This window comes from Acromyrmex echinatior, chromosome 8 (assembly GCF_024713525.1).
Source record: "Acromyrmex echinatior isolate Ae372 chromosome 8, ASM2471352v2, whole genome shotgun sequence".
NCBI lineage: Eukaryota > Metazoa > Arthropoda > Insecta > Hymenoptera > Formicidae > Acromyrmex > Acromyrmex echinatior.
This window is the reverse complement of record NC_141859.1, coordinates 5,792,281-5,819,527: the sequence shown is the minus strand read 5'-3', so window position 1 is coordinate 5,819,527 and position 27,247 is coordinate 5,792,281. Positions and strand designations below refer to the sequence as shown.

The following is a 27,247-nucleotide window of genomic DNA, read 5'->3' as shown; positions in this document are numbered from 1 at the left end:
TATATAGAGTGAGTCGTTTGAAAGAAATTTTTTTATTTTTACCAATTAAACCGTGTTTTAACATTCTTATGCCGCGTAATAATAAAAACGATGTTTAAAATATTTAGTTGTTTCAAAAATTACCAACTTACTACAACAACAGAGTATCATAAATAAAGCAATATGGTGGTGGAGTGAATATGTGAAAATTTAGTGATCAAAACCACAGAATATACTTATAATTTAATAATTATGTATTCTATTCTCCGATTTTCAGCGTCCTTCTAGCGAAAAGTATACGAAAATAATGTAAGAGAATTCAGATAAGGAAAAAAAGAATGGCAGAACAATGCCAGCAATGTACATTGTCACATAAACATGTACAATTCGCGGCAAGAAGTGCACCGTCAATATTGAATTACTCAGCCCTACAACATCAGTGTGGTTCATCTCACAGCAGGAATCCAGTATTTCGGTTGACAAATATTCACACGAACGATGCGACTAGCTTTTCCTTTTCGTTTCTTTTCTTTTTTGTATATATGGTTGCCGATTGTTACATCGAGTCTGCATACGCAGGAACGATATCAAAGAATTACACAGTGCGATACAAATCAAGCTGAAATTATCTCTGATTAATAATTTCTCTTACGACATTTGTACCATTTTAATTTTATTGTCGTAAAAGTAATAAATTTTATTACACTTTAAAAATACTGCAGACAGAAAAAAGGAACGAAGAAGGGAAGGAAAGGGAGGAAGGAAAGAGAGGGAAGAAGGAAAGAGAGAGAGAGAGAGAATATTGTGAGGAAATGAGCGAATGAATGAGTAAATAAGTTTTCATTGCATTAATTATCAATAATAGATTTTTTTAATTAGAAAATTAGTTTTTCCTCAGTAAAAATTAAAAAATTTAATATCGAAGATTTTATATGTACTTCGAAACGTGTAAATATATAAATCGTCGAGAAAAAAGGAATGATTGCCGTTCTTACAAATTTTTACCTCCTTCTTGAAAGTTAATTGCTATATTTAAAAATATATATACATGATCATTAAAAAAATTGGTGATGGTATCTCCATATTGCACATATTTAACATAACTGTCGGCAGAAGTATATGCATCCAACAGACTGGAGATAGGAATCAAGATAGATCGGAAGAGAATAAGATAGGGATGGAAAGACAAGAGGAACAAGATAAGTTAGTGACCTTGATGAAGAGAATGGATACTGGGAGTAATTTCATGATGAGAAAAATTATTAAGAATAATAACAATGGATAATATCCTATTTAATTGATTTATCTCATCTATATTAGAATAGATCCCCGATGGAAATTAAGTAAGAAAGAATTAAGTACCAATAGAAGAATAACAGAATACATTGTATGCATTGAATATATCGAATATCATGTAGTTATATATCTATCATACACACAACACACACACACACACACACACATCTATATAATTTATCTAAAATTATAATTTATCTAAAAAACTCAGAATTAATAATCTATTTTAAAATTATAATTTATCTAAAAAACTCAGAATTAAAGAATAAATATTATACTTAGTAATGTAGCAAACTTGAATAGATCTAATTAATTATAGATAAATTTAATATAGATAAATTTAAAAATATATTGTTATTACCTATTTAAATTTGTAGTCAATATGTAATACAGATTATAATCACTTAATAAAAAATATGGTTCCTGCTGCAAAATGTTTTGAAACTATATTCTATATTCTATCCATAAATATTTTTTTTATCTTGAATAGCTGCAAATATTATAATATTTGCATTACGGATATTTGCAAGAAAATATTTTGCAAATGTTAGGTGCTACAGACATTTATCAACTTAACATTGAGACATTCCCAAAGTAACGTTTTTATATAGCATAACCTTCATCTATTGCTTTCTTAAAAAAGAAACCTCAGAAATGTATATTAGAAAGCGCAACAGTCACATTTCTTCGGCATCGCTCATCATTGATGATACCATTGATGGTAGGCTACAGCCGAACCCTCTGATGCAGTAAATAGCATGGTCTCTCTCTCTCTCTCTCTCTCTCTCTCTCTCTCTCTCTCTCTCTCTCTCTCTCTCTCTCTCTCTCTCTCTCTCTCTCTCATTATTTCCAATCTTTTACATTCGAACAATTTTCAGCACGCACGCAGGATGTGTACCCTTCAGAGATCTTTTTTACAATCAAAAGGAACGCGAAGATCGTTGCAAAGTGCTCCTTTGTTTCGTGAGGTACGATTGAAATGATTGCTTGCGTGCATCGGATATTTTACCTCGGCTGAATGCACCATAATAGTAGGTGTGATCTTCTGGCAGGAAGAAAAAGTTGGAGTTGCTGAATACAGTTCTCAAATATGTGACTTTTGCTCGCTTCTAAACCAAAAGCAAATCGTTGCATAAGATCTGGTGTTACGAGATACATTAGTATTAGTGCGATTACATATATTGCTCACTTTCAACACGATCGCACAAGATGATTATGTTGTTCCGCATTGTGGATATCTTCGCTGAGTGACGTCCGCATTATAATAACCATTGTCGTAGAATTTGACAATTTATATAATATTTCAATGACAAAGTAATGGTGAAATGAAGTTTTGAAGTATAACATCAATCAATGCACAACTTCATTTCTTATTAATATATTCATAGAATAACATTACAGAATTTTGAAAATTTTAATTTAATTTTACCTCTAAATAAAATAGCGCGATTATGTATATATTAGCGAATCACAGCGATAAATCGTATTAATACACGATTTTGATATCGTGATTACTATTCTCTTTCATATTTGCATATTACTTGTTGGCAAGTGATATTATAAATATTTATTCATAACGGGTATTATCCAAGAAAACATTCTCCAATCTTGATACCAAGTTGTAACCAGGCGATTTCTTCTTTCCCGTTATAGAGCAATCTCTCTTGCTCTCTTCAGCCTATAATCAACGTGGATGCATCGCGCGAAAGTTTCGAATGCATACTGAAGTTGTTTAACGGTAGCAGTAAATATGATCGCAATACAGGAAATTGAAGCTATAATATTACAAAATTACTTTTTAATAAGGATATAATCGTAATTCCTAATGTCGCCTTAAATCGGGAATAATTGCAGCATTGACCGAAGAACAAGGTCAGTCAGAACAGTCAGAGTCACAAAATAATGCATAAAAAAAAACGTCCACAGAAAGAAAAAAAACCGATCGTCAACAAAATGTTAAAATTATTTAATTATAGTAATCACAATGAACCGTTTTAACATTTTGTTCATTGTGATTACTACAATTATTTAATCACAATGAACATTGTAATTACTATAATTACTTATAATTATTTAACGCGAGCAATAAAGTATCAGTATTTTATCGATCCCGTATGCGCGTTCGTTCCTGTAGAGTTGCAGAACGAGCTGGGCGATATCGCAAAATAAAAGAAATAAATATTATCGATCTCTCTTTTTTTCTTTCGAGTGATCCATATTAGTTGTCGCCAAGTGGATAAACTTGCTCCGGTTCTTGTATTCTTATAAAATAAATTCTGACATGCAATTTAATTTCTTGTTAATTAAATCTTTGATAAGCTCATTTATAAAACCTATTTGAATTTAAATGAGACTAAATAATATAAACATGCAAAAAATTAAATTCATGAAAAAATGTATAGTACTTACCTGCATTTGCCGAGATATAATTATTAAATGATTTAATATTTCCTATAGCGTTATTGCGTAAGAAGAATCGAAAATATGGAGTAACATTTCACAATAATAGGTACATAGTTTTTAAAATACCGTTTATCTAGATATGATGAACGCTAAAGTCAGATTATCTTCTTCTTAACATCCAATTAAGAAAAGAATAACTGGTGACTTTAGTGTTTATCATATATGGATACACATTATTGTAAAAATTCCTTAATATGTTAGAAGAGAGATCTATAAATTTTGATGGTCACAAAAATATAAAAATTCTGGATAACAAAGAAATTCAAAGGTTAAGCATATTAGGCGTCGCTATGATTACATATAGCTGTACTGTTTTATTTATATGCCATATAACATAACACTTAATAGACAACAATACGCGTACGTTCCATATTTCGTTTCCTTATTTTCCTCCATACAAAGCTGTCCTATTTTCATTACATTCATAATTATAATCATCATTCTTTAAGATTGTTGCCATTATCGCACTTATTTCCGACATACAATATCTTTTTCTATGAATGGATAAATAACTACAACAGCCAAATTTATTAAAACAAGTAAATATGTGGTATTAAGTAGATATCCCAGGTTCCCTTTTCCTTAACTGTCACTGATTACGAGCGGTTAAACAAAAATGATTTGTAAAATTTCACGCTTTTTGCATTCTAGCAATATCAATCTGACATTGTTCGATGCGAAAACAAAGACACGAAAAACAGCTGCGATCTTGCGAGCTGGTTTCACGTATAAATCAATGTTTCTTGCGGAAATATGAATGCTGATGTATCTTTTTTTTTTTAAGTTTTTTAAATAATTTGAGAATTGCGTATGTGCCTTATATCATTAAGTCTAGGTTTTGAAACCTAAATAACACTATTCATTACGAGAATAACTTTGCAGTCGTGTAAAAGCGCATACACAGTTACAATAACTTTACCTATTCAATAAAGTATTAATATTAATGTAGTACGTAGTTATCGATTATATTAGAAAACGGTGTTTATTACGATTTTTCCAACAAAAAAAAATCTTATCAAGTGTAAGATAACGCTTAGAAGGGTCTTTTCGATCAAAAAACAAGCATTATGCGTTTCAAAAAAGAGCTCTCTTTCACAATCCAGCTTATAACACGAGAGAATTTACGACCCTTCTTGTGCTACGAAGTACTCTATTTGAATATACACGTCAAATATCAAACACACTATTCCTTTCCTCGATCGTTTCAACTGAAACAAATAATCCCTAGGAAAAAGAAAGAACAGCAATTAAAAGCTACATCTTTTTAGAGAGCTGGCTTCGCAGAAAGTGATTTGCGAATAAGTCTCTCAATAAGTACTTATAATTAAAAAAAAAAAGGATAGATATCATGAACGATAAAGATATGTGAAAGTCGAATTAACGCCATCACTGATCATTAGTAATCTAATCTTCGTCACTCTCTTAGATTCGAACATGCGCACATTTATTCATACGGCGCAAGTGTTTCTATTTAAAGTGAAAAGATGTGTGCCTCTAACAAATACACTTATATGATAGATTATATTACGATTACATTAAAAGTTATTGCTTAGAAAAATATGGCGATTGTATGTAAAATTTGCAAAGTCGAGCGAATCTGCTATGAGCGCCTCAGTGCAGCACCTCACGCTTGTGTCGAATCCCTAAAATCGTATATTTTAGAAAAATGTATTAACCGATGAATATAGGGATTATCTTGGTGAGATATTAATAGGTGTAGGCATTAATATTCAAAATACAAGACGTGCGTTACATCACGGCAAAGTTTGTTAGACAAAAAAGATAATAGAATTACCGATTAAAAATTAAGTTGTCTTCTCTCTTAATTTCGAATTCCTTGAATATTTTCATCAAACAAAAAAAGTATCGAAATAGAAGGTAAGCATTGTAATATAATTGGAAACTGATATCTAATCATAATTATTCTGTACGAATTCTTTTTTAGTTTCTCCGACAACAGAGAATGTAGAAAAATCATGAATGAGTCCTCCTATGTTCTAAGAAGAATTCGACGTGTCGTACTTTGCGTGCGGACGTACACACGCATACTTAACGCATAGATGACATATGTACGTGCAGATATATGCGACCCACAATAGACACATGTTTCACACGCAAGGGTAACGGACGTGAGTACAATGCACGTCATTCAAGGGGATGCTAAAGTCGTCTGTTTTATCAATTATTTTTTAAATAAGTATTTTTCTAACTGCCTTTATGCCAGACTTAAAAGTCCTTCTCCCCAATTAAAGTATAAGCGATAGTGTAGTTCAAATCGATCGACTTTGTGTCAAAAACAAGAAAATTTTATTATCAGTTTCTGATGTCGATTCGCAACGATATTTGTTTTATATATAAATTTTAAATTTGTACGTATAAAATAATCTTGGTTTGGATTAAAGACATGAACAAACAATGTCGTATCTAAACCTAATTCTTAGAATTAGGTTTAGATACTTAATATAAAATATTATAGTTAATTAGAAAATTTGTATGCATGTATGCATATTATATTTATGTAGTAGTGTATGCTGATATGTCAATGACACGTAAATCGTACGTATTTTATTGAATCGATAACACAGATGGCTTTAGAATCCCCTTAACGTCATTATGTTAACACTTCACAGTTCTAAATTTCATAAGAACGGATGTTTAACGAATTTGATGTAATTTCGAAAATCTGCGTGAAAGAATAGAAGTTTCTGCTCTATCAAATGCAACAGATCGCGTTATGCAATTCAATTTGTCTATTCGTTTCCCCGCCGGGGAAACACTCAGTGCAACACTCGAAGTGTTGCATTTCTTTAATCGTACGTATAATGTGTGTACGTACAATGGCGAACTGCCTTAAACTAAAATTACAAGTTACATAATAAACGACAAAATGCCGAAAATTATAGGATATTGGCATCATCGAATAGGTTGCCATATATGTTTTTTTCGTACAAACATCTGACGCAAGTCTCACACGTAACAAAAGGATTCACGAAGTGAATCCACTTTATATAATGACGTGCGATGGTTAATTAAAAGTCAGTCGCTGTTATAGTGTCTATGAGAATTTCTCTTCACGATTCAGACATTTGCAAGGCGAAAACAGAATGGTGTTTTTTTTTTATGCAGAATGTGTTGGTTGTTTTTTTATGCAGAATCTAAAGAATATCTATAGTATCATGCTTAGTACGAGATTCTTACACCAGGCCTAATACGAAATGTAATGATGAGAGAATAATTATGTGTCGTATATATGTATAGTATATACATATATGTATAATTAATTATTGAATTAATTCTAACTAAATTTCTAAGCCTATTATATAGCTTAACACTAAAGGCAAGAAACAGAAAGTTCCACTAAAAAACATAATATACCTATATGAATCAAAAGAAAATTTAGTCATAAAATTTAAACATAAAATATAAATTCTGAAGCAAAATCTTGTGTTCATAAAAGCTTGATTAATATGCAAATTAATTCTTCTGTTACAAATTAACGACGATGATGATAAATCTGACACAGTATAGCGTACATGCTCATTACTGAAACGCAAATTCATTTACGGAAACAAGTCATTAGTATTCTATGGTAATATTCGATCGGGCTATGTATCAAATTGTTACTTGAAACGTGTTTCGCACGAAGCAAGAGAGATGGGACAGAGGCAAGAGAAAAGAAGCAAACAGAAGGGAATGAGACTGCATATCGAAGGGACAGTGTTTTTTAGTGTTCTTATTTGTAAATTAATTTGCCGCAAGCTGAAGCGATCAGTTTTTGAGCGGCTATTTCATTGCATGCCACACCGCACGTCTGATACATCCGCCGATTTTGCGCGCAGATGCGCTCGCCTTTGTATGAAAAATTTTAATTATCGTAGAATAGCGGCTGATAATTCGTCGTATACGGCGCGAAAAAAGAATTTTAATATGGATTGAATTAATTCATGGTAATTCAAGATTAATTGCTTTACTCGTCATTAAGATTAAAGATTTACTCACGTTAATTACTGCGATGTAATGATACTTGTTCAGGCAAGCACCATAGATAAAATATCGGCCGACTATGTCTTTTATGGAAAGTCCTTGGCAATGTATAATGCAACCACGCACATGTACGATGTAATTTTAATTAAATATTTTTCATAAACGACACATAACAGTCGGACGACATTTTATCTATCATGTGCTCTTGTCATTACATTTTACAATATTAAGCATAAAAAATATCACGTATCTGATCTTTAAGCATTGAATAAGCACGATTTGCATGAATATGTATCTTAGAAAGAGATATTTTTCTTCGTTTTTTTTTTTGAGAAATAGAAAAATTTGAAAAATTCGTCGAATAAATTTAAATATTACGTAATCAATGATTGAAAAATGGATGTCTTACCATGCTCGATCATGCGTGGCTGTAAGTCTCGTATCTTCCAGTAATATTCAATAATACACCTAATCGAGAAAACAGCAAGTCAGCATATATATATATATATATATATATATATATATATATATATATAAAATATATATGAATAAGCAGAAAGCATCAAAATCACTATATCCATCATCGATTAATTCGACCAAGGCATCGCCTTGCTTGCGCAGCCACCGCCGTCATTCAGTGTCCGGTTTTCCATACACAAAATTGGCCATCCGCCATCGTTGTGGAGAAACCAGCGAATAAAACCGTTACTTATGATCGGATAGATTTCTTAACGATTCGCTTGATGCCTGTCGCGCTTACGGTCGTTTTTCTCTGCAGCGGCATCTTGCCATCGCGTTCTCGCACCGAATTTTAAAATGGACAGACGCGGTACATGAACTCGCCAGACAAGCTCAAGGGATGTCAGAAACGGTATGTCGCGGTCTTCTCATTCTCCGAGATTATGCTTGATTGAGCTGCCTTGCGGGAGCTGATTTACCATGCGTAACGTCAGGGTCCGTCGATTTCGTTTCGCCTGAAACGAAAATCCGAACGCGGCGATTGTATACAATTCAGCATTCGCCTGCCGAGGAAACGCGGGTGATCGTTTGAAAAATGAATGGGTTACGCTCTGCGATCTTGTTGTTCGCATGACGGTCCACGACCGTCCACGACCGTCCACGACCGATCGTTCGATTACCGCAAAGATCTGTTATCGCGATGGCGTCGATCATTGTGAGATTGTTCGTAGAGAAGCGGTATCCTTTCACGAAGGACTACAATCACAATCAGCGATTAAAAGCAAAGGACGAAAAACGTCTGGGAACTTGCTGTGAAACCGATATAATAATTTTTCGCGAGTTTTTTTTAAAGAATTTCTTGATTGAATGCGATTTGCTCGAATCACTGAATATGTAGCAGTGTTGACTGCACATCTCGCGAAGCAATGTCCGAAATGTTGGCAATGATTGATAGTCAGGTTCAGTGCTCGTCCTGACAATCGTTCTATCACTTTGGAGGCGGCACAATTTTCTTTGGATTCTACACGTTTTCCTCGTCGATTTACTTCATTGATTGTTAATGGTCGATCTGAAAGCAGAAAAATTGGATATATGATAATAGCGATAGGCATACAATATGATAATGATGTCGCTCATTTCCAAGAATTTAAACAACCTATTTAAACATACATCTCATCCTCTTATTTTTCTCTATAATACTTTTCTTTTTATTTTGTTAATTTGGATTGAAGTTTTAGACACAATTTACTCGCATATTTGTCTTCAATATTTATTCTCAATTTAAATACAAAATAATTATTGTGACTAAACCGCAATAACAATTGTTAGATGTTGAGATCATATCTACATCATGGAAATAATAATCTAAACAAATTGATTCTGTCTTATGCAATAAGATTTACGTAACGTGTCACGTGTAATTCTACGACGCATAATTTCCGAGATTCAAAGAAGTAACGGAGTAGTTTATTTGAATAATTCATAATTTGTTTGAAAATGTAATAAAATCAATGCGATATCGTATTAACGCGAACTCTATCTACTCAGATACGTAATTCCACATCCTTCTATTAAAAATATCATTATTTTTAAAATAGTAATAATTTCGATTTAATTATGATCTACAATTGCTTTTTAATTATTATCGCCAGTATATAGGAAAAAGAAGTATAATTGCCACAGCAGTGATTAAAGTACCAGCTGTAATGAGGAGATAAAAAATATATAGACATATCTATCTATGCCATTTGAGATTCATAATAATACCGGATAAATCGCGTTATTTTATTGCCGCTGACAACGTTTACTGACGTAAATGCACAATTGCCAAACGACTTGACATGCAATGTAAAAACGCAACGTTACATTCAACTATGTTCAAGAATATACTGGATTTATGACATCATCAACGAAAATACCGCTTATTTGCATTCTTCATTGCGATAACAGTTTATTACCGTATTTAATTTATTATATGCATTACACCTCAAGAATTTCCTCTTGTAGTTTTACACATTATCCGTCTATCAAAACTATTAAAAGTTTATAATATAAAAATAATATTTGCTATTTAGCAAGGTTATCATAAATTTGTTATCATTTAAGTCTTTATTAAAACTATCTAAGGAAACCGAACCAATCGTTCAATATAAGAAACAACGCGGCACTAACACTAACGCAAAAAAAAAAAAAATTTACCGAATGCCGGAAACCGCCGACTAAGAAATGGAGCCTGGAGAGAAGTTAACGACCGCCATGTCGGCTTATCCAGCGGATATTAAATCTGGTAGCGGGACATTTCTCATTCGAGAAGTTTTCTCAGAGAGACGACAAGAGAAAACTTACCGCGATTCTTTAAAGATCGTCGAGTCGCGAAGGGGAAGGAGGCGGATGAGGTCCACCGCCGTAAAACAAAATCCACTACGGAAAGATGGCAAGAGAGAAAAGAGTAGATGAGAAAGAAGAGAGGAATGAAGAAGCGACAAGGACGCGGAGGAGGAGTATATTATGTTCGCTAAAGCAATGTTACCAACTCGAGAACTGGCGAACTAGCCGACAGTAAAATCCATTTTATGTCTCCCTCGTAAAGCCAGTCAAATGAAACCCGGACTTAGTTTTCATACGTGCACCCAATGGCAGACCCGGTTTCCTGCCCGCTACGATAGCAGATTGTAACAGACTTATTCGAAAGTCTAGACGCATTGGTACCTAGATCGGGCATCTTTGTCGAATCAATCCTGTTTGGTGAAACCTCGATCGTTTTCGATAGCAATCGATTACAATCTCGTTTTACTTCCAACATCGCTGTAAGTTAATGTCATCAGTTAAAAAAAAATCTGTCTAAAAAAATTAATACAAACAAATCAAGAAGATTAATTAAGATATAAAGTCACAAGTGTGGAAACACACTGAAAAATCAAGAAGTCATTTTAATTTGATGTATGACGCGCGTGTAGTATTTCGATTGAGTCTTTTATTTCGATTGATACACACGAAGCAATAACTTGTAAACAAAGAGCGGTACAAGATAGATAATAAAAAGCTTGACCAAGTAAAACATCGTTCGACACTAAAACCTGGTCGCCTCGTAAAACACGTCTCGCAGACACAAAGAGTAGTGGCGATAAAGACCCAGTACACATTTTAGAAGACCGACTTTGAAATGATCTTTCGTTAGATACCACGAACCTCTTCTCAGAATCATTTTAATCGACTCCTTTGTTTGCCGATGCTGCAACTGTGTCTAAAAGATTCGTTAATAAAACGTAATCGTGCTCCAACTTGAAAAAGAACACACGAAAAACGTAAAAGTGGTTTCGACGAAAATACGATTACGCGGTATATATGATATATTATTGTGAAATCACAGGTTTTTATAGCTTCGAGGAACCTACAAAACTTGTAAACCATCGAAATATTAAGTAATGGATATACCAACAATACAAGGAAAATGATTTCGAAAGTAACACATATCAGACAGACATACAGAAGAGAACGTGATAAAAGGACTGAAAAGAGAAATAGTCTGATTGGATTAAATAGTAATTCTGATAGAAAATGGACGAATCAGAATTTTCTGATTAAATCTACTAGAATTCTAGTAGATTTTATCCAAAAATATTATTATATATCAATCAGAATTCCGATTATCTCAACTAGAAGTCTAATAAATTTAACCAGAACATTCTGAGTCGTCTATTTTCAAGCAGAAATTTTTTTGAGTGAAATGGTAAGAGAAATCGAGTTCATTGATACGCGTGCGATGGTATAGTAGATATCGTAGTCGTCCATCATTGTTACACGTATTTAACCAGTTGACGACGCTTGGAATATTATTTCCACTCGTAAAATGATCCCTCTAACGATCGACAGTTACTTTGATGCCGTTTCAGGGGCGAGACCGAGCGTTATGTCGTTCCTGGTCGTGTTGCAATACACATTCTTCTCGTCTCGCTTTAGAGCTCGTGAATTTGTGCCGGTACACGATTCGTCATCTCGTTTTCATGAGGCTTTAACCGTCCACGCCTGGGTCTTTTTTTACGAGCGACTACTTCGTCAAAGTGCCACTTTGTTAAGTACACGTATCTGTAACGGTGCGTTACGACGAACGCAGGATCTACTAGTGTTAAGTGGATGTGGGCTTTCAAGAAACGTTCGATGACCAATCGAACAAATAATATGAGAGCCAATAACTGCCTCAAATGACGTAAATTTATCATCCTACGTACAGTCTATACGTGACCGTATTTGCAATTATTTTGTACAATTTTTCAGACATGATAATCACTGCGCATTATAAATGTAAGATTTTACATGTATTTTAAGTTTCCTAACGCATTTACCGACTTACTCGTTATATATTCTTCTCTAGAAAAAACTGCGATACCCTTTTATTATCGTTATGCGTCATTGCTCAAGGAAAGAATGCTATATTAACAAATGTATCTCGCACGTATAATTGCACGTTATTTTAAGACGTTATAAAGTTTTATATATCTATAGATATAAAACTCTCATTCCGAGAAAGTGAAAATACAACTACCCTTCATTTCCTAAAAAAGAGGGACAATCTTCACTTTTTCTTTTAGAGTGAATTTTCACTTCAAAGGAGTGAAATCTCACTTTTTGTGGAAATGAGACTTTACTCTTTTGAAGTAAAAATTCATTCTAAAACGAGTGAAAATTGTCATTCTTTTTCAAGAAGTGAAATATTTTCATTTTTTTTCAAAGATGTATTTTTACTCTTTGAAAGTGAGATTTCACTACAAGAAATTTAGAGTGTAAGCTTATTTAAAGTTATATATCAAAATGTTCATTAAGAACAGAAATATGCATGCAAAATATGCAGCTTCTCCATATTATTGTCAATAATAATTATAATAATCATCACAATAATAATAAAATAATAATAATATAATTAAAAGAGAAAAAAAGAAAAACAAGCGAACTAATGAGTCGTTTGGTTCATAATTTATATTTGCATTCTTTTCAAAAGACCCTTTCTTTTTGATCGACCATAGAGTGTCTCATAAAAATATGATTTATAGCTATACCGCCTCACAATATCCTTAACTGCGTAATCTACGTTACTTATGTCCCAATGATTCACATCTACGTTGTTCCCATTCAATGATTTCTTCCAGATAATTCGACGAATCTGGGGAATTAACTTGAAGCTTATTGATCAGACAGTTAAAAAGATACATGATATAACGAGAAAAGACTTTTGATCCACTAATAACAGATTTTAGAATCGACAGAAATAAAATTTGAAAATCATTTCGCGTTCGTTGATTGACGTCACTAACTAGGATTAATCATATTTGATCAAACTATATAATAATACTATATGTATAATAAGATAGTTTTTATTATATTTGTGTTTATTATACAAAATGATTAATGAAAGATTAAAAAAGATAAAAAATCATAAAAGTCACAAAATACACATTTCGTGTAAAAATTTCCAAGCTGTACACAACTTCAACGCTAAGCTAGTATTGAAAATATACGAACAAAAATTAGACCAGATATAGTTACTGTAATATAAACTAAGATCGTTCATTTTGATCGAATGCTTTATAACTTTATAAAAATAGCTAGCTGAATGAAACGTATTAAGCTCTTTCTTAAATTCGCGAAGAGAAACCAGTCTGCGCACGTACTCGTATAGTCGAGAAGAAAAGCTTTCATCGATAAAGAGTGTTCTCTGGCGGATGATCTAAGCAGATCCCAAGACGAACAGTGACTGCTCGAGAAGTCGTAAACGTGGTCTAAGGAGGAGACACATCCTGGCACATAAAATGGAAACGGTTGCGGCGGTTGTGAATGAGGTGGGTGGAAATTTATCATCTGCTAGTAAGTGTGCTTCGCGGATTCTCATACCTCCACCCGTGCGCTACCACCCTTGAACAGGGTTTAGGTGGGCAGGGGGGAAAGACAGACCGTAAAATCACTGGAAACTTGAAATACCTATTCACTCTACGTTAAACTCAACTCATACCGAATATTATTGAAATAAGCGATTGTTTTATCACACTTTTATTAAAAGTTTTCTTACATTCAATTAATATTTTTTAAACTGTAGGTTTTTTGTTTTCTTTTAATATTAATTACATCTGCCCTAATAAAACTTTTGCAGGCAATATACATTTATTAAATTCACATATATTATTGCATTTAAATAAATTAATTCGTCATTTAAAAAAAAAATGATTTGCATCATACAACGATATGCTAATTTGTTGAATTACAGCGTTATCATATAACATATGAAACATTGCGTTAACCGTTTCAAAATAAAGACATTCCGATGCTTATAGGATTTGATAATTTCGCTAGAGAAACTGAATGGCTCATTCATTCACAAATACACGAACTATCCAGTGTTGCGTAAAGAATTTGTTTATCGATAGCGATCTCTGATCGGCAAGAGGCGCGGCCACCTTCATTAACGAGACGCGTATCCCGGGTGGACCCCGGTGGCTTCGCTCACCAGAGTTAGGTGGGCAAGTACGTCGTATTTCATAGAAGCCTGGCTGTATTTTCGCGCGTATGACTTTAACTGTCGATGTGGACTTCGCTTGTATTTCTTCTCAAGTTTTACTGGCGCTAGGTCGACCGCTCCAAGCCGTAAACGTCAGTCTCCGCTAAAGTCCCGCATGCCGTGTTGCCAGGGTTTCTTCCTCAACCTTCCCGCTTAGCCGTCGCCGTCGCCTTCTTCTTCTTCTTCTTCTTTTCATTTTCTCTAACTCCTTTCGCTTTGCCTTTACCTTCGAGCAGTCGAGGTCTTCGGTCAGCATTATGAGAACTTATCCGACGATTCCTTAGCCGTTGGCATGACCGCTGAAGGACGTCACTCCTGACAAGTACACCGACCAGAAAACTTACGAAAAGGATCTATCTACATGGGAAGACAACGCCTGTTGCCTTTGTATACTTCAAGAAATAAAGTTTTGTTGTAGATTACACGACGCGAATTATGTCAGTCACATTTTGTCCTCTGTCTGTTCTGACGTCACGCTAAACTTGGTATATCGACCGGAATCGATCAGCTCTAGGACAGCATATCGACATTGGCTAGTTTTTTTCTTTGAAAGGAAAGGAAAGTTTTGCGTGCAACCGGTCATTAGCTACGATACATTTGTCAGAAAGTCGTCCAAAAGTTCATCTAGGCCGCGTAAGTTATGCGCGTTTGACGACTTTTATCACTATAGTTTTCGAAATAGGTGATCCGTTTTTTCGCGAAGATGAGTGACACGGACAAGGAGGTTTTAAGGTCGACCGGAAGACGCCGGTATCGTCTCAGGGTTTCATTAAGGATGCAATATGGCGGACTTTTTGTTCAGCAAGCGAAGGGAACGGAGTGTGCGCGAGCGCACAGCCGGTCGCTTTTAAAAAAGTTACGACGAGGTTTATGGAAGTTTAATTGTAGCCCGCGACTGTGGTTAGAAAGTAGTAAAACTCCTTTTGCCAGCGATGCCGGGTCTGTTACACTACTTAACGCTCCCCGGTTCTTGGTTACTTATGAGAAAGACGATGATGAGAAAGAGAAGCGGCCGCGATGTTCGTATCGGATCTCTTCGGCGCTACTAATTATTGCTTTGTCTCGGGAATTGCGGCTCTGTCTTCAGAAAATAAGGTTTGATGGGACAGTCATCCCATCAAGGTCAAAGATATTTGTCTCATTAATTTGATCGTTGGCTAATCGCTATCAATAATTTCAGCGCATCATGGTGTCAGATGTGCTTATTAATGAGACGACTGCGTGCCAATATGTAACAGTAATTATGACTGGAATATATTACAGCAGGTGCAATGTCGAAACATATGATGAACTGCAGTCAGCAAATGTAATTTCATTAATTTCGCAAAAATATTCTTATGTAGGTAAGAAACTGTAATATTTTACTTTTTAAAAGAGACATTTTTCAAAGGCAATCATAAATTATATATAAATAATTTATTAATATTTATATATCAATAATTTATTAATCACTGATTAACAAAAACCTTAACTATACAAGATTTTATCACTGAGCTGGAAATTTCGTGGTACGAAGTAAAAGAAAATAACAAATGACAAAGAAAATATCGTAGCAAATCCTATTGTAAGAATTATATTTTTTCAAAATTTTATGTACTGTACATGTGGTATATATACTTATTTTAGGTAAAGTAACCGGATTTTATATGTACTTAGTGAGTTAAACTGTCATTTTTTTTTAATTTTGTGCTGAGTTTGAAAATTAAAAATTAATGGTTATATTCAAAAGAAGGAACATTTCTGAATGTTAAAAAATTTGAGATAAGATTTTAAAGTAGCATTCCGCGCGTACTAGGTGTATATACAATATATACAATATGACCTAAGTATAAATATGTTTCTCTTTTTCGTAAAAAAATGTTAGAAAACTGAAGGGTTTCTTCTATTTAGTAACACATTGATATAAATTGTTTTATCTTTTTTTGCATTCTATAAGTAATAAAGATAGAATGATATTTGTGTCGACTTATGTCATTAAATGGACAGCACTCAAAGTAATTTAATATCTATCTAAAATTATAAGCTCATTAACATATTGATATGTTAACATATGAAAATACACAAAGAATATTTTTTCGAACAATGGACTTATTTACTTATTTATTTATTTACTTATCTATTTATTTTCATGATGTTTAGCAGATGAATCAGAATTCATGAGCTGAAATAACATAAAATAAGTACCAAAAGTATCAAAAAAAGTCACAATTTATGTGAGTACATTCGGTATGCTTAAGTTAGCCATGTTGATTTTATAAATAGTTCCCTCTCTTTGATTATAAATAAAACGTTGTGACAAAAATATAAACAAATAAAAACAAATATAAACAATACAATAACATGAACTATTAAAATTAATAACTATCTTTTAGTAATTTTAGGAAGCAATTATTATTACATCACGACAACGACATTCTGTGTTTTATTTTACTGATGATAACAGAATAAACAAATTGAATTGATGTAATCCAGTCAAACGGATAATCTGCACGAGTTATTATTGCTATTTTTTTAATCAGTCGTATGATTATCTACAAATAGAGAATAGGGAATTTTGAGTACATATCCATATTGAATCCAATTATCTTATGCAAAAGAATATATGGTACACATGTACACGTTACATAAAAATGTCATATAAGAAAAGTAAATTTAATAATATATATTATAAGTGTATATAAATTTTATTTATTCGATACACAATATTTGAAAAAAAAAAACGATATTTTAAAGAAATCTATGAGACAACACTATATATAATTTGAGTAAAAGTTATATAAAAATAAAGAAATAAAAAATTTAATGAGAGACATATATTTACATGATAACAATGTGATCATGTAAGTAATCAGAAACACGCAATACGATTAATTAGCTTAAAGTTTGGTTAACCAAAGCAATTAATTGAAAATAATATTGTGATTTTATCCTGCAATTAATGACTTACTAAAAATAGATCTGTAAGAATTTAAGTTAGATTGTTGACATTCCGCTATTTCGATTTCACTAACATCTGTCACATAAACTTTGGTAGTTTACTGCACTCGGAGCAAAATAAGCAGAAGAGTGCGCCTCACTTACGGCTTTGCGGCACTGGGAAACATAGAAGGGGCTTTAAGGAGAATAAGAAAGCAGCGACGATGATGACAAGGTAGAAGGAGAAGCACCGTAAAAAAAAATATCCATCGAGCTGTAAAGAGAACCGCGTTTACGACCGTCGTTAAGGCCACTCTGAGCAACCTGTCTGATTACATTGATGCTGCTTACTGCAAAACCGGGACTAATTCTTTCAACGATTCGCCGAACGCTTGCTGCAACTATTAGAAGTGATCACGAATCCTCGCTTATTGTATATGTGACATTAAATCTGCGACGATCGATTTTTTTTGCGTCGACGAGTCGAGAAACGAGTATTAACGTATGTAATTGCTCTAATGAGTCCGCCGCACGCAAAGGTTATCGAGAATACTTCGCCGAATCGATTCACGCTGCAATCTAAAATAAAAATATCAAGAAAAATCGTGTATCACATGAATATATTGCGTGATTATATTTTCTCATATACAAGAAGAAACATCGAAATACGACATTATATCTATTGTGCTATAATTTGTGTTGCGAAAATTTTCAAAAATATATAGCGATAACAATAGAAAACCAATAGAAGTCCGGGTCTATCGCATTGCTTATCTCATAAAAAAAGAGATATATGTATACACACACACACACGCGCGCGCGTGCATTTACATTATACAAACATAAGCAAATAATGCGCGATTGACCATTGGATTCCACTGTTCGGGCCAGTGTAGAGTCACCGACTCATTTTTAACAGCCCTAATCACGAGCTGGAAGCAATCAGTATCCGAGATAGCCGACAAACCTTGCCGACATTTTAATTACCGCTTCAATTTTCATATCGCAGGTATCACCGAGTGCTGTTTAGCGAGCCATACATTTTTAGGTTCTTTTACGATCATCATTACGCCGTAATGTTGATGCGTCCTTGACTCTAACGACGGATTGCATCCGATAAATCTGGATTTCCCTCTCTCTATTCTATATATACTCTATCTATATGTAATTAAGTATTAAATAATTCATATGATAAGAGCAACTGGTTATTGCACCATAAAAATTTTTCAGAGTTTTAGACGAATTGATACATCAATGATTTTTACCGATATCATGAATGCTTAAATATAACCGCTGCTAGAAGATTGAGATGTTTGCATACATGAATAGTTTGATGAAACATGCATCATGATAAAAACGAAGATACTGCGGTTTGAGGAAATATACTTGCACAAATATATTACGAAGAAATATCTTCATTTTTTCTCAATTTAAACATATATGGACATGTACATATAATATCATACACAGAAAAATACATACGCAAGTAATAATTACTTGTTTCAGATATATCAAAAATTCATATATCTGCAAACCTATCATAAATAAATTTATCAAAAGCATCAAAATACATTTTGAGTCTTAGTAAGTTTAATTCATTTTTTAATCACAAGTTTACTTCAATCTGATTATTAAATTAAGACAAATTCGATTTGCTTGTTATATAAAGCTTATTCGATCAATCTTATAATATTCTTCACAAGAAAATAAATTCTTGTTTTGTGCATAATAATATGATTTTCTAAAATTTTTTAAAATAAAACTAATTATTATCAAGAAAATATTTAAGATAATCGTAATTTAAAAAGAAGAAAGCAAATTAACTCATCATTTTTCTTAGAAATAGAATAATATTTGTCTAAGAATTTGTATAAGAATTATTGATATTGGTTGTTTAAATATATCTAAAATAAATATAAGTTATATTAAAGTATCTAGCCGGAAGTGACTAGAGTATTCGAAAAACCATTGTAAACATAAATAAGTACTAATCCCTACTAACATTAATCTAAACAGAAAAATGTCAATATTAAAATTTTAATAACATTATGACAATAATGTCTTAATGACTTGTATGACAATACTTTATGATTCTTTTTCAACTTTATAATGGTTACCATCTCACTCCCTTGTATTTCCACGCTATATCGTGTGTTATTTCGTGACTGTATTAGCACGCCACTTTCTTTGTCAACTCTTTGTAAGATTAAAGGAAGGAAAGGTACATCCTGTTATAAGAATAAGATACATCCTGTTGTGACGTATCTTATTGTTAGTTCGAAGAATGCGCCTTTTAATTAAATTTATTCTTCTTTCCTTTTATATCATTGTATTTTTTACAGATGTGTTGAACACTGATGTGAGAAAATCGTGTACAACTGAGAATTTTTAACTCTTTTTAACTCTTTTTTAAATAAAACATCACTGTCGTTTATAAGTAACACAAGATTATTTCTTTTCAGTAAATTTTATAAGAAAGTAATACAAAATTTAAAAGTAATATATCATTTTTAAAATTTAAAACAATATTTTCATTTTTTTTTTAGTAAATGTAAAGATAAAAAAGATTTAAATTAATTAATGTAATTCTACAGATTTATGTAATAAAAAGCAATAATTTAAATGTACGCAATAATTTAAACTCACGATTTTTCAATTTGAAATTCGTTTCTTGGATGTATAAATTTTGTGATTAATCATTTAATAAATATACGTACACACACATGCATTCATTCGAAGTTTATCTAAATATGCAAACTATGCGAAATACGAGAATTCCTAGAATGTATCAGCAATTAATCAAGACTTGCTGCAATCTCCTTGAGGCGCCAGCAAATATACGAGAACGAATTAAATGTAAATACCGTAGACAGTTTATCTCTAAGGCAACACGCGTAAGCCCAGATAGCCAACTGGCGGCGGATTTGAGTCCTGCTTTCTCACATATAGCAAAAATTGTTTTCTTCAAATTGCCCAGTAAGAATGATAACCGACCTGTCGTCATGGACAAAGCATGGGATGGAGAAAACTGATCAACACTCGTAAATTCTTTATACCGTCGCCAGCGTTTAAGCTACAGCTGGGAAGGAGGAACAATCGATGCATCGGTGACTTTGAGTTCCCGCACGTTTTATGCGTTTCTTGAGCGATTGCTTTGAAGATATTCACAAAATTGATACTAATAAAGATTTCTTTGAAAAAAATGTAATATAAAAGTCACTATATAATTTGCTGTTTATTCCAAAGATGTAAATTAATATAATTTGGCGGGCTGAATGCCTCTCATAATCTTTCAAAATCAGTTGCTAATGATGCTGATTACAATTCTTAACAGATCGATGAATTTGATCTTTAAGTATTATGCAACAATTATATTAGCACGACGAATAAAAAATGATTGCTTTTGATAATTACAGATGCTAAAAGTCAAGAATTTAAGGGAAATAAAAAATGTCATGTGATAAAGAAAGAAGTAAAAGAGGTGGAGCAATGGACAGATGAGCAGCCCTTAGCCGACCTAATGTCGCAGTCTGCTTAACTCTCGGAAGGAAGGAAACTTTATAGCTTAGAATCCGTTTTATGTGCGCTGGATTTGCGATTACGACTCCTCTCTCTCTCTCTCTCTCTCTCTCTCTCTCTCTCTCTCTCTCTCTCTCTCTCTCTCTCTCTCTCTCTCTCTCTCTCTCTCTCTCTCTCTCTCTCCCTCTCTCTCTCTCTCTCTCTCTCTCCCTCCCTCTCTCTCTCTCTCTCTCTCTCTCTCTCTCTCTCTCTCTCTCGATATCTGTCGCGATCCAAACAAAGGAAGAGCACCAAGAATAATGGAGACCACGATTTGTTTTAAAAACCGAAAACTAATTTTTTTCCACACTTAACGTTTATAGCAAATTAGATTTCATCAGACTTAACGTTTATAGCAAATTAGATTTCATCAGACGCCTTGCATACTAATGACAAATAAGAGGATTTCTCAGTATCCAAATATTCAATATAACTGATTATCTATATAATAAATTTTATCAAAAGTTCGAAAAATAAGATAAAAATAGACTTACCAACAATATGTAGAAGATTTAGTAGAAAGGTCAGTAGGAGACTCACGAAGAGGTGCGGTAAGAGAATCAGTAGAAGGTCCAGCAGAAAAATCAATAAGAGGATAAAAAGATTTAACAGACAGTTCAGAAGGAGATTTAAATGTTTCAAGAGACATATTTGTTGTCATTAATGAGACATTAGAGGACCAAGAAACTGGAAAATTTTGGGATGGGTACTCCAAATTCAGAAGTGGATACTGTAATTTTGTTCCATCAAGCACAGCTTGATCCCAAACAAGTTCCTTGTTTGGTGCGTGCAAGATCTGTGTTGGCGGGATATAACATGTCGCTTGCTGGAATGTCATGAATGACATTGGTTCTGCTCCATAAATGACTGAAAAAGAAGAAAAAAAGAATAATTTTATTCACTGTTGCATTAATAATTTTTTTTACTACAAAGATAATTAAAATAAATGCAAACAGTGCATCCTAAACAGTAATTACTTCGCAACATAAATTTTCAAGAAATAACTACAATTGGTCTAATTCAGAAAAATTTAATTCACAAAAAACCTTTTTAAATTTGTGACTGTTCATTCTTTATCAGTTATTTAATTAGTACAATAGCAATATAATACCTATATGTCATCTCACAACAAAAGTGTCATGTAAAAGCTTACTTTTTATTTGTGTCAGTATTTTCCGACTATTTTATTATATTATTTCGTAATGTAAACATACAACGAAATATCTCGTTAATTGTTTACAATAAATTAATTGCTGGGCTCAGTTAAATTTGAAAAGCAATTCTACAATTTTAAGATCTTGATTACAGTATAATAAGTAATCTAAAGATATTATCGGCAATGTAATGAATCAATCCAGTGGGCGTACGCAGGATTTCAGTCAGGAAGAGGAGAGGGCAAAAATTTATCTTCACATAAAACTTATTAAAATATACTTATGTTAAAGCTAGTCTTCGAAGGCTTCAGCAAATTTCAGCTATCTTCTTCCAGTTTCTTTCTTTTCGCAAGCATAGTTTATTAGCATATATAGCTAGTTTATTGAGCCGATTTTCCAACATTGTTAATCTAATAACTACAATCAGGTTTTCATTCTTCGCAATCTACTAAAAGATCTTTCAATGATACTCGTTGTGCACCGGTTGGGCTAAGGAAATATGCAAGATATAATGCTGAGAAGAAAGTTTAAGCTTCTTTTAACACGTCTGTTAACCCTGATTCTTTAAATTCCTCTTTCTTAATTCGTTTTTTATCCCTCGAAAGAAACTATAATTCATTGTGAAAATTATTCAGAAAAAAACTGCTTTTTTTTAAATCTTTTAATATCATATCCAACATAATAAAAGAATGTAATGCTAACAATGACAAAGTAAATTCTTGTCAAACAATCGCTACTTTAATTGCGATATATTGATAAAGATATTTAATAAAGATATTTAATGAAGATATTAAAGAATCTAGAAATTATATCAGTGACCTTTTTTAGTTCTTTAATAGATCTAAATGTATAAACCAATCATATTAAATAATTTTACAGTTATGTGTGAAACTGCTTCATATAATGAACGCAGTCATTGATTTTCATAATTTAATTATTTCTTCTTGATAAAATTTGGGGGGGGGATGCATCTTACTCTCCCTCCTACGTACGCCTATGATCCAATACAATGGATACACATTTAATTGTTACCATTCCCACTGGAAATAATAAATACATTCATTCCAGTCCCCCCTTTTTTTTCAAACTTCCTTTGTAACATAATGATAAAAGCATCATAAGTGGCTTAAATTAGTTGCTTCTCTAACTGTCGGGATAGACCTCTAATACCTATTAAACTAAATCAAACTTATAAAGCTATTAAAACAATATACTACTTTATTTTAAAAGTCCTCACAAATCCTTCGCGTATTTACGTGAATTCGGAAGATGATTCATATTTATCTATATACTGCAAGGACGATATCAATTGAGACATTTCAAAGTTAATCTAACGATGTTTACCATTTCGAAATTAATTTAAAAAAGGTCAATACTAAAGAAAAGGACGATTTAGATTTATAGATTTTCAAAGAAAAATATCATAAATCTTATATCTTACATTATATGTTTTTATCCTTTAATTTGAGACATAAATTTTGTATGATTTAGACGTAAATTACACTACATCTAATTACTTAATTGCGGCAAGCTCTTACTCCGCGTGCATACTGATTACGAGGGTACTTGAAAATTACGGTGAATTATGCGTAAGATTACAGGATTTATTATACACTGAAGATTGTGGAACAATTTCAATTCACAAAATAAGTATGCTCTCTTTAATCCAAGAATAGTCTATCTAATTTGTTGCAAGTGATATTGTTTGATTGCGGGGATGTATTCTTGCTGACCTTTTTAGACAGATTTGTAATCTATCACATGTCATACTTTTGGATAATACTTGCATTATCTTATATTTTATATTAGCTCCTCTTCACAAAAGCTTCAATGCTCCTGATACTAAAAGCACCAGTAAGTTTTATGACATATCAGTGATTTCGTCCATTATTAATGCTCTTGTAATAATGCTCAAATAATCGCAATTAAAATTTACATCATAAACTTCGGATCGAGAAATTACTTTACACAATTTCAATTGCATAACCTATCCGTTTAATGCGTCAGATATAAATATAGTAACATGTACTTATAAAATTTGTGATCATCATTTTAGAAATCCATAATTTTTGCACTTATATGAAAAAAAAAACACAGTAATAAACATAATTTTAAGCAATATTTAAAAAATTAATATTTTCTGAACCAAATAGAACAAAATAATGAAGCACAAATACAGCCTTCACAATTCTTACTTTCGACTTCGTTTTTAACAAAAAAGGATATATATTAAAATATGTATGACATATGTATACACACACACACACACATATATATATATATATATCACATATATTTTAACATATAATAAAATATTTATTTTGCTCAGTTCCGATTTAGATCTATCGACGATTATGTGCAACGATCATGCTTGGGGCAACAATTTTCTTAGCAGTAACGTCTTGGTGTTTTGCATCAAATGCACGTCCGAAATATTATCGGCCAGTCCAATATTTATGCCGTACACCCCGGGCAAGCGGTGCGGTTATCAACAAACTGCAACTTGCGCCCGCGCAGAAAGCGTATTCTCAAGATTTATTACGAGTCTCCGTTCTCTACGTACCTTCACTCCCATCAAGGACTGCGTCGGCCGCAAGTAAGAAACTTTCCAAGACACGTCTGCGCAGATATCATCCGTGCAGTTATCAACACGCATGCACAAATGATAACTCGATATCGGGCGATGTACATTATAAAAGTTTATTTATTACGGAGACACAAAAAATAAAAACTGAATGCTAAATCTTAATAATAGCAAAAAAAAAAAGATATTTATCAAAAAACGTAATGTGAATTTATTACATTACGTATTAAAAAAATGTAACTTTTTTCTATAATTGTTTCTTCTTTCTTGCATTGAAAAGTATAAACCTTCTTGCTTTCTAGCCACATTCATTTAGATACTCAGGCCATGTTCCGATATGCACTACCAGTACTGAAAATCTATTGTTCATAATATACTATAGATTTTTAATACTACCAGTGTATATTGGGACACGTCTTCAGTAAACATTTTTGTAATAAGGAGATAGAGAGAGATAAGAAAAAAATAGAATAATTTATATTATTTACGTAATAGAGAAAGCTTAGAATTTCTATAAATTCTTTATATAAATTTTCTATATAAATATTCAATAAAAAATATGAACCATTATATCGGTACAGTTGCCCATACTTTTGCGAGTGAGTATTGTTTTAAAAATGGCAAGTATAGGAATTGCGTAACACTTAATCAGATATATTTATATAAGATTGCATTCGCAATAGATTAATAAAAAGTTTCTTGCGAAAATAATCGTTTGATATTGTCAATTATAGATATTAACGCTTTCTTTGATATGTGGGAATAGTGAGACTAGAGAAGGCGCAGTTAGTGACCTTTCGGACGCGACGCTACTCGATATAAGAATGATTTATTCCAGATGTAATCAGGAAGATGAATCCAAGCAACATAGAGAGTACTCGTAAGCCAACCGTAAAAATATTGCTTGCCTCGTAAATTACATCCAACAGCATAGCCTTGCGTACATACTCGTTTCGCCCGATCCTTTCGCCGTGAGTTCGCAATCACATATTTTTTAACGCCACATTCTCACTTGAACGAAATCACGTTCGAGATTTTTACATTTTTACGAAGTTTATAAAATCACTTTCTACAGAGTAAGAGATTAGAGAAAGATCCACAAAATTGCATCGATTATTAAGCCTGCTGTGTAATGATGATAGTAAAAAAACAATTTAGAACAAAAAATAACTTATTGATATCACAATAGCACGAGTAAAAATCATAAAACATATCTAATGCAAAATTAACGTTATATATGATATATAGAAGGTAATTTTAACCGATAGATATTAAGGGTAACAGAATATTAACGAATCAAACGTGCTCAGAAATAGGATTCGCAGCTGCGTGTTCGCTGACTTACTTAATCGCCATAACTTCCGGTTGCCTTAGAATTATGTGACGTCACCTACATTCGTCGCGGATCGAAATGATGCCAAATATAAAGCTCGGAAAACTGGAAGTGCAATTTACTCTTCATTTTTACTGCTTATCGGCGTTGTTGGGTATTAAAATCGGATCTGCTTCAAGTAGATATAAAAATGTAGACCACAGCGGTTCAAACAAAAATAAATTATCATATTTAAATCGGAGCGCAACATGAGAATAACGTGTATGAAATAAAATTTATTTACACGTTACATATCTTAAAATGATATTTTTATCTCTTTCTTTTTTCAAATTCATTTCTCAGTGTCCTCGATTCATGAAGCAAATAAACTAAGAAAAAATCTTATATTCTCCAACATTATTTTTACAAATAAACGATTTCTGTATATATCGACTTTCTATATGTATATCAATCGCCTATTTACTTGCTGTTTTTTACTGTAATATCTCCAATATATCATTTTTAATATTCTTTATTTTTTAACTCTGTAATTTATCAACAACAAAACTATACGTATATCAGCTTACAGAGCATACATGGATTTTTCTTGTATTGAGATTACCGGTTTTCTCGATGGCAATATTACAATATGATCCTTCTTGATGAAGCGATCTGTTGCATACAGTGAGTTTGCGTATGTGTGCAAAACTATACATGAGTATTCATTAAAATACATACATAAATTATAAAGAGAATATACCGTCCAGACATAAAATAATTATAGAACTCTCACAAATTGTACTGTTCCGGCTGCTAGCTTAATTCATATTAATTGCTATAGAACAACTAAGATTAATTAGTAACAAATTATAGATTCTTAAGGGAAATGTAGCAATGAATACGTGAAGGCTCTCACATAAAATTTTCAAATCAATTTACGATAATACAATAAAGTAAAAAATATAGGGAATAATTTTCACATTATTTAATATACA

General features: G+C 32.5%; 1 protein-coding gene across 1 annotated transcript in view; it reads right to left on the bottom strand.

Annotated features, from left to right (window-relative positions):
• Window positions 1–4,029: 4,029 nt before the first annotated feature.
• The window catches only part of dsx (transcription factor doublesex), a 67,988-nt gene continuing 44,770 nt past the window's right edge, over window positions 4,030–27,247 (bottom strand). The window contains exons 6-7 of the mRNA XM_087409121.1: window positions 21,697–22,069; window positions 4,030–9,250 (exon numbers count right to left, since the gene is read on the bottom strand). Of these exons, the coding sequence (XP_087265247.1) occupies window position 9,250; window positions 21,697–22,069 (374 nt within the window). The 3' untranslated portion in view covers window positions 4,030–9,249. The remainder of the gene's footprint in view (window positions 9,251–21,696; window positions 22,070–27,247) is intronic.